Here is an 11,885-nt window from a genome sequence, read left to right on the forward strand (position 1 = left end):
CCCAGAGGGGGGCGCCAAAAAAAAAGATTTTTTTTTTTTTTTTCCTCTGTGCAGTTTTGGCACCCCCCTCTATATCTGCAACCATTATTTTTACATAAAAAAAATTCTAACATAAGGGAAAATGAGCCAAAAATCTAAAACGGTCGGTCTGAGCCTCAGCTTTAGGTGTTCACAGTCAGAACATGCTAGAGCGCTGTGCATTGATGGGTATCGGTCAAGTGTTTATAGAATTGAGCGTTGACGAAAGAAGGACTAACGTTAGAGAACTATGAAGAGGCAAAAGCCATCCGGCCATCCAGTTTAAAAAGAGAAGAAAAGAAGAAGACGAGAAACGTGCCAAGGTGAAAGGTATGCAATTTTGTACAACTTCCAAGACCTGCCACACCAAGAGCTGATGAAGCAAGCAGAGGCACTTGTACACACCTTAAACCATGGAGGGCAATCTGATTTGGATGGGAAGGAGCTGGCTCAGGAGTTGGACAATTTGATGTGATTGATGACTTTGCAGCGAGGAAGGCCAGAAGGATTGCATCGTAAATGGAAACCAGTAGGAGCTACAGGCTAACCTTGAAGTGTGATGATAGGGAGTGGAATGTAAATAGTTCTTTAGACAAAGTGAAGTTGTAATTTTTATTTATTTGTTTGTTTATTTAGAATATTATATTTTGATTATATATGTGTAACATATTTTACAATACATAATTTTCTTTTAAAGCAAATTTGCACGTTATTTTATTGTTTGTTATTATTATTATTATTATTATTATTATTATTATTATTATTATTATTATTATTATTATTATTATTATTATTATTATTATTATTATTATTATTATTATTATTATTATTATTATTATTATTATTATTATTATTATTATTATTATTATTATTATTATTATTATTATTATTATTATTATTATTATTATTGTGTGTTAGCTAAGTTGTTTATTTGTTTTAATTCTTTAGTGTGCATTTTACATTTATTATTATTATTATTCTTGCTTGTAAAAATTATAGGTGCAGTACTTTACTGTATAACTGTTAACCCTTTCACTGCCACACGACGGAGGGTTAACCCTTTACTATCACACAACCGACGGTCGTGAAAGGGTTAACCTTCGGTGTATTGTCGCAGTGAAAAGGGTTAACCGGTTGGTAGTGCGGCGATGTTTTGATTTTTTGGGGGGGGGAGGCTCAGACCGACCGACCGTTTTAGATTTTTGGCTCATTTTCCCTTATGTTAGGGGCGGCGCAGTGGTGAATCTCGCCTAGGGCGCCAAATGTGCTAGGTCCGCCCCTGGGGAGACCCCACCTGTGTTTTCTGCCACAGTTCACTTGAATTGTGTCATCTATTGTATTGTTGACTTTGTACAACAACCCTGGCTTTGCCTGGTATTTAAAATTACCTTTATGTGACCTTTTTGAACATGGGTTCCTGAGGGCGACATCGTCAACAAAGGGAGTATGAGGCTAATAGGAAGGAAGGAGGAGGGAGGGAATCAACTATTACATTTCTTTCTAAGGTGCCTCGAGGTGTGCATGTAAGATAATGACACATGCATGGGCAATATGACAACAATGTTCAGTATCATAGGGGTGGGGTTTTGGTAACATCACTTATAAAATGAAGAGACATTTGTTTTCTGCCAGGAGATCATCACCACTCACAGAGGTAAACACCCCACCTTAGCATATTTTCAACGTATCTTCATATCTTCATATGAAAATAGGAATGTTACCAGTTATTTTAGTTAAAAGGTACTATGTCAACTTGGGTGGTCTATAACTACAAGTTATGTTGCGTAGACTGAATTTCACCTATGGTGACTCACACTTAAAAAAAAAGATAGATTACACATGTTGGGATATCAATAATGAGCTGGTGAATAAGGACCATTTAAGTGACCACTTACTTATAGTGCTTTTTTTATTAAAAAAAAGTATGTACAGTGTTGCTGACTTTTATCCGAGACTTATAGTTAAATAACTGTATCTTATTTTAGGTAATCATTCAACACATAATATGACACATTGAAGTTATATTTGCATCACTAAAAAGTGTTTAGGGGCCATGTTTCCATTTCTCTCCCTAGGATGAGTAGCCTGGGGTACCTCTTCATGTACTGTGTGTTTTTTAGAGCTCTGCTGATTCGGATGGAGAACGTGACAATTGCAGCTCCGCTGAAACAACCTATTGTTTTTGAGCTGGAAGGGTTTCATGTGCCACAAGGCCAGGGGCCTCTACTGTTCTTCCTGACTCTGCTCAACTACATAGTGGTTCTGACCGGGAATGGAGTGGTCGTGAGCATCATTGTGGCTGACAAGTCCCTACACAGACCCATGTATGTGATGATCTGTAACCTAGCAGTTTGTGACCTGCTGGGAGGAACAGCTGTTCTGATACGCCTCATGATCCACTTCTCCACGGGGCAGAAGACCATCTACTATGTCACCGCCATCGCCCAGGCCTTCTCTGTGCACACCTACGGTGCTGCAGTGCAGACTATTCTTGCTGCTATGTCATATGACAGGTATTTATTGTTACAAAGATAATTCAATTTATAATTACTACTGAGCTAAGTTCACTTATATTGTATGCAACTGCCTTGAATATAATGAATGTTGAGCTCTACACTTTGATATGTACTTTTTGGATATGACCCCTTGGATACAACTACACTCCATTTTAATCTTAATATATTTTTTCTGGTATCAAAATGTGTAGATATTATTTTATATGGTTTATTGTGGATAGTATGCTTACTGTATTTAGATAAGATTATCCTTTACTTAATCCCCTTGGGGAAATTCGGGTGTCAAAGCAGCATGGGGGTGGATACAGGGTGGGGGATACATAGCTTCACAGTCCTATACAGTCCAGTATCTACTGTATATACACTATAGATACACTATAATAGATACAAATACAATATAATATAAAAAAAAGTACAAACACAAGATAGTCCAGTGATTTAATATCAAAGTATGGGTGCAATGAATCACAAAACTCACGGTTCGGATCGTATCATGGTTTTAAGTCACGGATAATTCTTTGGATCAGCAAAAAGAAAAAAATATTTTCAAAGTATTGAAAACGCTGAAAGCATAAGGAAAACACATTTGGTCTATTAACAATTCGGCCTATTTGTTAATTCTAGGTGTCTTCTCACTCCGGTGTGATGAAAGAGTTGTGGGCAGTCTGGTAACTTTGCTCTGGAGGTCCATCCCTCTGTGTAGACCTAGTAGTGTAGCCTATAGTGAACATGTTGGCTTTTGCGTTCCCAGATCTGCTAGTAACGGGCCGTTATCCAGATTTAACATTAAATAATTGACTTTTGCATATGCCTCGCTGTGTGCAATTCTCACAGTCGCTGTTTAACCCATCTCTATGATAGACAAAACAAAATCTGTTATACACCCAAACAGCAGACTTAAACGATGCTGGAGAATATCATGTGATATAACTCACTATGCGTGCTGAACCGTGGGGGGTGACCTGTATGGATCATGGATCAACTACAATCCATTACGCCCCTATATTAAATAGAGAATGGAGAATTGTACTGAATATATGAGACAATGCATGATACATACATAGACTCATAAGAAGGATCTAGCTCAAATACTGTTACTGTATGACAAAGTACTAAGAACTGAAAGGCTGATAATACTCTTCCTCTGCAGGTACATCGCTGTGTGTGAACCACTGAGGTATAACGTGATTATGACATCATACCGGCTGATCTTCTCCTGTGTCCTGGCCTGGGTGGTTGCCCTCCTCTGTATCGGTGTGCTCTTTGCCCTGAATGTGGGCACACCCCTGTGTGGCAACACTATCAAGCATGTCTATTGCAGTAACCGATCCATCCTGAACTTGGCGTGTGGACCCACTCCAATAAACAATATTTATGGTTAGATTTAAGAATACAATCAGGGCAAAGAGAATACAGGGAGAGATGATGACAGCATTTCTACTGTATATATTGGATTTTAAATGGAACAATGACTATGTGGTTAAAGTGCAGATGTTCAGCTTTCACTTGAGGGTGTTAATATAATCTGGTGAAATGTGTAGAAATTGTAGCCTTTTTATACATAGTACAGTACATATAAAAAGGAAGTCCTGCACCTTTTACCTGATTTAAAATGTGTAATTAAAGCTGAACATCTGATGTGTACATGTACAATGTACATTGATATTTTATATAAAATATAGTTTAAATATAATCTATCAAGTGTCTTATTAAAAAACAAACTATGTAAAGGTGTTTGAGATGTATACATGTATATATGTAGTTTTGCTCGCTCTCTCTCTCTGTCAACATTTTATACTGTAAACGTACATAACCAGCCTTTCCTGACTTGACTTTTGTGTTGTTTCATATAAGTTATAGATGGCAGCTTACTTAACAAAAAGTCTCATTCTTTTCATCTTCTTCTAGGTTTGTGCATGGCCTGGTCTCTGAGCACAGGCACCTTCCTCATCATCGCCTTCTCCTATGTCAAGATCCTGTACGCCTGTATAAAGCGAGGCAGGAGTGAGAGTGGCCTTCGCAGCAAAGCATTTCAGACCTGTGCGTCACACCTGGTTGTGTATGTGGTGTACGAGGTTGCTGCTGTGAGCATACTTTTGAGCCTGAGGTTCCCCTCTCTCTCTCCAAACATCAAGAAGTTCTTTGCCATTCTGTGTGTCATCGTTCCACCGGCCGTCAACCCCATTATATACGGCCTGGTCACCAAAGAGTTACGGACAAGCATCGTCAAGCAGTTCACTGCAAGAATCAGACCCTAACAGAAATCTATCAACTAAATATTTATAGTCAATCAATAGGATATATGTACAAGTTAAAATAGTTTTAAATCATTTGATGCAATGAGCATTTTTGGCAATGCCATTATCTGCATTTTCATTTGGCTTTCTTTTATTCACAGGATAGTTGTTTAAGAGAGGGATAGGTATCAAGCCTTGGTTTATACAGTACAGCAGCATGTTGTCTTCCAACAACAGGAAGCTTCATTTCATCATTAGAAATAATGATAGTGAGAGTGATCACATAACCCACCAAATGTTGTAACAAGAGGACCCACCAAGCCCCCTGGAATGTCAGTGTATAGACCATGTCTTTCTCTTTAGAATTAATTAGCACCACATCTTGCAATTGCTGTCAGTTATTCCAAAAATAAAAGCAAAATAGTGTCTGCTCCCTTGTCTGTCCATTTGATGTGTTCATGAGTTGGTACTCTGTTCCATAGAAAGACCTCTTCAAACTTTCTAGGCACAGGGAACGAGTAAGGACAGGAAGGTAGCACCACAAGCTAGCTAGCTAACTAGACCTACATCTGAGAAAATAAGCCGAAAATCACATTATTAATTGTTAAGGCCTTGCACAGAATGTTGGAATGTCAAGTTGTCCTCCATGATGGAAGAGACATTGGTTGCTATGTGCAAAACAACAATTGCTATGGGTTGATATATGAGACATATAACAACAAAAATGTAATACAGTGGTGTTTCATTACTGGATCTTGTAAACAAGTCGCAGTGGAACAGTAATAGCATGCTCTTCTTATGTTTTACCTATTTCATTGCATGTAAATTAGGCCTTTTCTTTTTAATTGTATTATATACTAATTTCAGGAGCCGAGGAAGACTACACTATGACATGCGCCCCTTTGTTTCCTCATACCCGGGTCTGCCCCTTATTACCACGGTTATCTATCCAGCCCAACCAAACCAATCCAGCGACTTCGGGTTCTTGAGAAGCGCTATACAAATTAAATTAATAATTATTATTATACACGATTCTGCTCCACTGACGCGGTTCTGGAACGGCTTGCCGTTCACCCAATTTCCCCACAATATCCCCATTAAAATTTAAATCTCTTTGAAATACTGTGCATGACTATGTCCACAGCTAATCTTTCAAACTACAAGGCGGATTTGGATCAAACGTTGCACATAGGCAGACAGCAGCCAAAGGACCGTTCAACAACAAGTATTTTAATATAATACATTTTCATAATTATCCATTGAAATACTTATTCATTATGAAGTTACACCTTTTAAATGCAGGAGGGTGATACTACAGAAATAGATGGCTGCCACCTGGTGGAGATTTATTGAGCACACCTTTCTAGTTTTTAAAATCCCTTGCCTTGTTTTAATGCTGTTTTAATATTGTCATATTATTTAGCACTCCAATGCAATACATAAAGAATAACTCTTTATTACTCTAAGAACTATTTGAAATAAAGGTCAACTAAATTGTTGATTTATATTAGAAGGGTTTGCAATTATGTGTGCTAAATGTAAAATATGGTCAAATGTGTATGTTTCTATATGCATAAATATGTAACTACAGCCTGTGCAAATAAAAAATGATGCATTCTAAATAACCAATAAGTGTCCACCTTTGAATACCTTTTGCAACCCTAGTAGGGTAGATATCAGGGCACATTTAATGCTAATCTGAACTAAATCCATGCAATAGGTGAACAATTACATGAGGTACTGCCCTCCCTCCAAATGGGCTTTATTCTGGGAGGAGACATGATCACTGGAAGTTTTGAATGGAGACATCCATTACACTAAAGATGGTGGCAACAATGACACTGCTTGCTACAAAACTAATGTGAGCCTAGATCCATTTATTCATGTCCCTATATACATTTATCCATGTCCTTTCATTATCATGTCTTTCACTAAATCTCAACCTGTGTCTGAAGCAGGGGCGTATCTAGACCAAGCACTCTACTGGGGCACAGGGGGGCACTCAGGGATGCGTACATGCTGATACATGTCATACAAGTAATATTCATACTTGTGTGGTGTACGCGTTTTGGTTACTCACCCAATATGTGTGTGTCTGGTGAACCCACAACATTATTGCGATTTTAAAACAATAAAGCCATAACCATTTATGTAAAAATACTTAATACTTAACATTCACATGCACAGTCTCTGGAGCGCAACAGTAAGAAGCATTTTGTATAAAAGTATTCTGTACTTCTGTATGACAACTATTAAAGAAACTTGAAACTTGAAACTAATGTTAACTGTTATCTCAATTACAACCAATATAGACATTATGGTTAATATTAGTGTTGTGAAGGGCCAGATTAAACCGAATATATATATTTATATATATATATATATTTAATTGTATTTGTATATTCTCTAATATTCCCTGATATCCCTTGTATATTCCTTGTACAATATGCATTGAATATCCATTCTAGCCTACTGAACATCCCATAATAGTCTCCATTCTACTATTGGTCGAGACCTTGGTGCCAGGCTGCCATACCCCCCCAGACCCAGTTCAAACGTACCGCTCAACATGTACGAACAAGTCCTAGTTCCGCGTAGGAATCTGGCTACCGCACCACTAACGGTACTATTTGTTCATAGTGCGTATATATACTGCGCTACTAAAGTAGGACTTCCTTTTCAGTCCAGTTTCTTACCCTCCAATAGAGTGACAGACGTAAAGCCTCCCCGCGACGCCACGTGTGGGAGTAAGGCCAAGTTCGGCCTACCATCGGTATTGAGACATCGTGTATATTAATATTTGAATGGTCATATTTGGCACTATATCGTCGAGTTGGACGTAGTCTATTAAGCTAATAATAGTCTGTTAATGTATAGTGCTTCGTACGGTGAGAATACTACCGTAGTCAGCACCCCATCGTTTCGGGCAGAGAACTGGCTGCTTATCCAGGATGATCGACCCCATGTGAGATTGCACCCGAGGAGCCCCAGAGCCGACGAGCGAGTGGACCTGCATACCGGATTATTCTACCGACGACAGCCCGCCTTCCCAGGCACGGATTATGCTTTGTGTACAGTGATTATTCCATGGATAAAGACCCCCGACACTGCCGTGTGTTGGAACCCCCCCCCCCTGGAGAGGACGCAAGGTGAGGAGACGCTCTGCAAGACGAGGTCGCTTCACGTCTCTCCCCCGTGGACCGGAGAGAGCCGGCTCACAGAGAGTCCAACTGCTTTCATCCGTGGTCCAAGGATCGCTGGCGCACCGAGCTGCACAACTGTGGGTTCACCCAGGATACCCTTGGCCGGACGAGGCAGCCAGACTCTACCCCCCCCCTCCTACTCCTGTTGTCTTACAAGCGACCGGATTAACCCCCCTAGTGTATCCAGTCTTATAATCATTAAAGTATCATTGCTGTTATTCCTTAACTATTCCAGGTCGTATATTTACCGCCTGCGCCATCAGAGATTGGACATTCTCTATTGATATACCGACGAATACTCTTTGCCATAAAAGTGCATACTATTTCAATTCATAAATGTAATTAAGTGATTAAGTGCTTGCTCTACACACCATTGCTGTGTAGTAATAAATACATACTTCGACTTCGTAGATTTGTGTTGGATCCGTTTCATCTACGTGAGAGTGTTTATCATAATATATTTATGCCGAGTACTGGGTGGCCGAATATAAAGTACAAAGGTAGTGGTAGTAAGTATCATATCTAGTAATACAGTCAGGGAATTGTACCCCTCAGTTACAATTAGCCATTTATCTCAGCTAGATCACATTTATAAATACAAGTGCTATTTGTTTTGTGTGATAAAAAATGTAAAACAGTATGAATGAAACAAGGTGGGGCAGACAGTGAAGGTACACAGTGAACCTTTTTGCTTCATATTTATCATGTTTACTTGAAACTAACTGTATTATACTATTGAGCTTTTATGCATGCTGTTTACAGTTGTGGTTCTCTTAGCTATGCATATTTGTATCGAGTTTTTTTCAACTTTTTTTGAGCTACCAAGTCGGACTCCATTGAACTGGTGGTTGTCTGTACCTACCTTTTATTGCATTTTCCATTATTCAGACAATCTTTTTACATGTTTTCCACATCACATCATTGTGATACAACACTATACGGATTATTCAGACAGTCTTTTTATATGTTTTCCACATCACATCATTGTGATACAAAACTAAAAGGATAGGAAAATCAACCAGATTTTTTTTTTAAATATATAATAATAATAATAATAATAATAATAATAATAATAATAATAATAATAATAATAATAATAATAATAATAATAATAATAATAATAATAATAATAATAATAATAATAATAATAATAATAATAATAATAATAATAATAATAATAATAATAATAATAATAATAATAATAATAATAATAATAATAATAATAATAATAATAATAATAATAATAATAATAATAATAATAATAATAATAATAATAATAATAATAATAATAATAAAATAATTCAAAACCCAAAATACAATAAACAAAAAAAATATATAAATAAATAAAAAAGAAAGATCCAGCACATCCCTCACCTTGATATAGTCAGTTGTTACATGTTACGGTTACATAATGGCATATCTACTATATAATTATAAAATGTACAGAGAGTATAAATCGGACCATAAGATATCCTGACTTTTATTTACCTAGCTTTCTCAAATATGGATCCCAAGTCTTTTTGAACACATGTACGCTATCATTAACTTTGTGTATAAGTTGGTCAAAAGAGGTTAATCTAGCAAGCTCGTCATTCCACTCTCTAAAGCTGATTTTCTCTGTTAATTTCCAATGTCTCAATACTATCCTACATCCTGTTATGAGGGCCAGCCTTATCCAATAGCATAAATACGAGGATCGTTCAGTCTCCACCGGCAATATGCCCAATATACATAATGCAGGCCCTTTAATGAACCTCGTTTCCAATATGTAATTGATATATTTAATAATAGCTGACCAGAAGTCCTGAACCATCTCACATTCATATACCAATGTACCTCTATTTTTATTACACCTCCAACATATATCATCTCCCCTGGGACCCAGTCTTGACATCTTCGATGGAGTCCAGTAACTCCTATTCATTACCTTGAATCTAATCAACTGCATGTCTCGGGCTATAGAGTACCGTGACTGTACTGTTGTTTTCCAGATCTCCCTAGGTATGGGCGTTCCACAATCGTTTTCCCATGTTATCCTGGCACCAGGGCCGGCTCTGACCAATTGGCTGCCCTAGGCAGGATTTTATCTGTTGCCCCCTTGCATCACAGTTTATTCACTACCAATAATATGCACTCACCCTTTTGTTTTCACATTTTCATTTATTGAAAATAACCCACACCCACACAATCAAACAGTTAACATCAAAACAGTGAACAAGTGACATTATTATAATACATATTTACAATATATTATCTTAATATTAACCAGTAGCCTACTGCCATAAATAAAGTAAGGTCAAATATAATTACAATGAACTTAAATAAAGTAAAATAAATAAATAAATAATTTCACACAAGTACTGCACACAAACACAAAAGGCACACAAGCACAAGGCTTCGACTTGTAACATACTTAGAAGCCCCCTCATCAAGCTCACTTTACTCACTTATAGTCTTACTTTCATAACCTTTCTTGCAGCAAAGTCATCTATGATGTCATCATAAGACAACTGTTTTGAGACCACATGATTTATGCTTATGATGGAAAGTCCACAGAGACATTCTTGCACCATAGGAGATCTCAGGGAGGTTTTGGTGAGCTTATAGAAGCTTCTTTCAGCAGCAGCCACTGTAACAGGAAGAGCCACAGAGATTCTCAGAGCAACACACATGTTTGGGGTACATTTCTGTCAGCTTCTTCTCATGCAGAAAGGTCAAGAGTTCCATTAATGGACATTTTATTAAACATTGTCATTACAATGAAATGTAGAGTTACATATACAGAATCCAATAAAGCAGTAAACTGCAGTGCAATACTAATATAGCATAATGGGAAGTTTATTTGGCATTAACATTAATGATATGCACTTTAAAACACTGATGTAACTATATATATATAAACTCACTTTAGAGACTATGAACGGTAACACAACAAACAAAAGCCTTACTAGAAATAGAAATACTTTTATTATCCCATGGGAAATTTGAATTATAAAGGAGATGAAAAGGAATAGCATTTTTTTTATTACAGGGTAAACTGATGTCAATAAAAATGTAGCCTACAGTATGACACAGGACTGAAACACCTGCTGAATATACCTAATTTCCCTGATGATGACTGGTACTAGTTTTCTTATTTTTATTAGTTGTTATGTAGCCTACTTTTTTATGTAGGCTACTGTTATGCATGCAGTAGCCACTAGTCTGTATTTTAGCTAACGTTACTGTCATCCAAAAGTATAGAAAGTTAACATTATACTCTGTTCCACTGTTCCACTAGTCAACAATACATTTCATCACATTAACATTACTGTACCTCTGCCCTTTTCGCGTTGTTCCTCAGCTTCTTTTTCTTCCCTGAGCACCGGACTGTTTTAGTCTTTTCGACATGTTGACATTACTGTAGAATATCCTGTTAACGTTCGAAAGCCCTTATATGGTCCGTCCATCACTTCGTCCTCGTCTGTCGGCCTAACGCTGTATTTTTGACACATCGTTGGAAAGCTAAAATGGCCGCAGTTTGATTGACACCCTACTCAACCTATTACGTGCTTCCAGTCTCGGGTTACAAGGGCGAACAGCGAACAACCAATGAGCGTCGGTTTCGGACAAGTGACCACAAGTGATTGACCGTTTTTGTAACCAATGAAATTCTGGAGCTAATGGTATATTACGTGAGGGCTGTTCTGTTCCATACGGTAAAGGGAGAGAAGAAGACGAAAAAGTTGTTTGTTTAGAGAATTTCTCACTCACCGTCCAAATTAATGAGCCATTGTAAGACACTCATTTTCCATGGGATTGTTATAAATGTTGGACCTGTACTATAGATAAGACTTCAGTATTTCGAAATAACTAGTAGTATTAGTAATACAAATGTAAAAAAGCATTTGCCTATACTGCCTATGCCTAGA

The 11,885-nt window shown here is 37.4% G+C and overlaps 1 protein-coding gene across 1 annotated transcript; it reads left to right on the plus strand.

Moving 5' to 3' along the window:
• Nucleotides 1–2,154: 2,154 nt before the first annotated feature.
• LOC311233571 (olfactory receptor 2K2-like) lies at nt 2,155–4,792 on the plus strand (the record flags this gene model as incomplete). The annotated part of the gene is made up of 3 exons (XM_084320537.1): nt 2,155–2,531; nt 3,685–3,911; nt 4,443–4,792. 3 exons carry the CDS (start codon nt 2,155–2,157, stop codon nt 4,790–4,792), a joined length of 954 nt encoding a protein of 317 aa, XP_084176663.1.
• Between the last annotated feature and the right edge of the window lie 7,093 nt (nt 4,793–11,885).

Source organism: Notolepis coatsorum (assembly GCF_963971535.1).
Source record: "Notolepis coatsorum genome assembly, chromosome: 8".
Classification (NCBI taxonomy): domain Eukaryota; kingdom Metazoa; phylum Chordata; class Actinopteri; order Aulopiformes; family Paralepididae; genus Notolepis; species Notolepis coatsorum.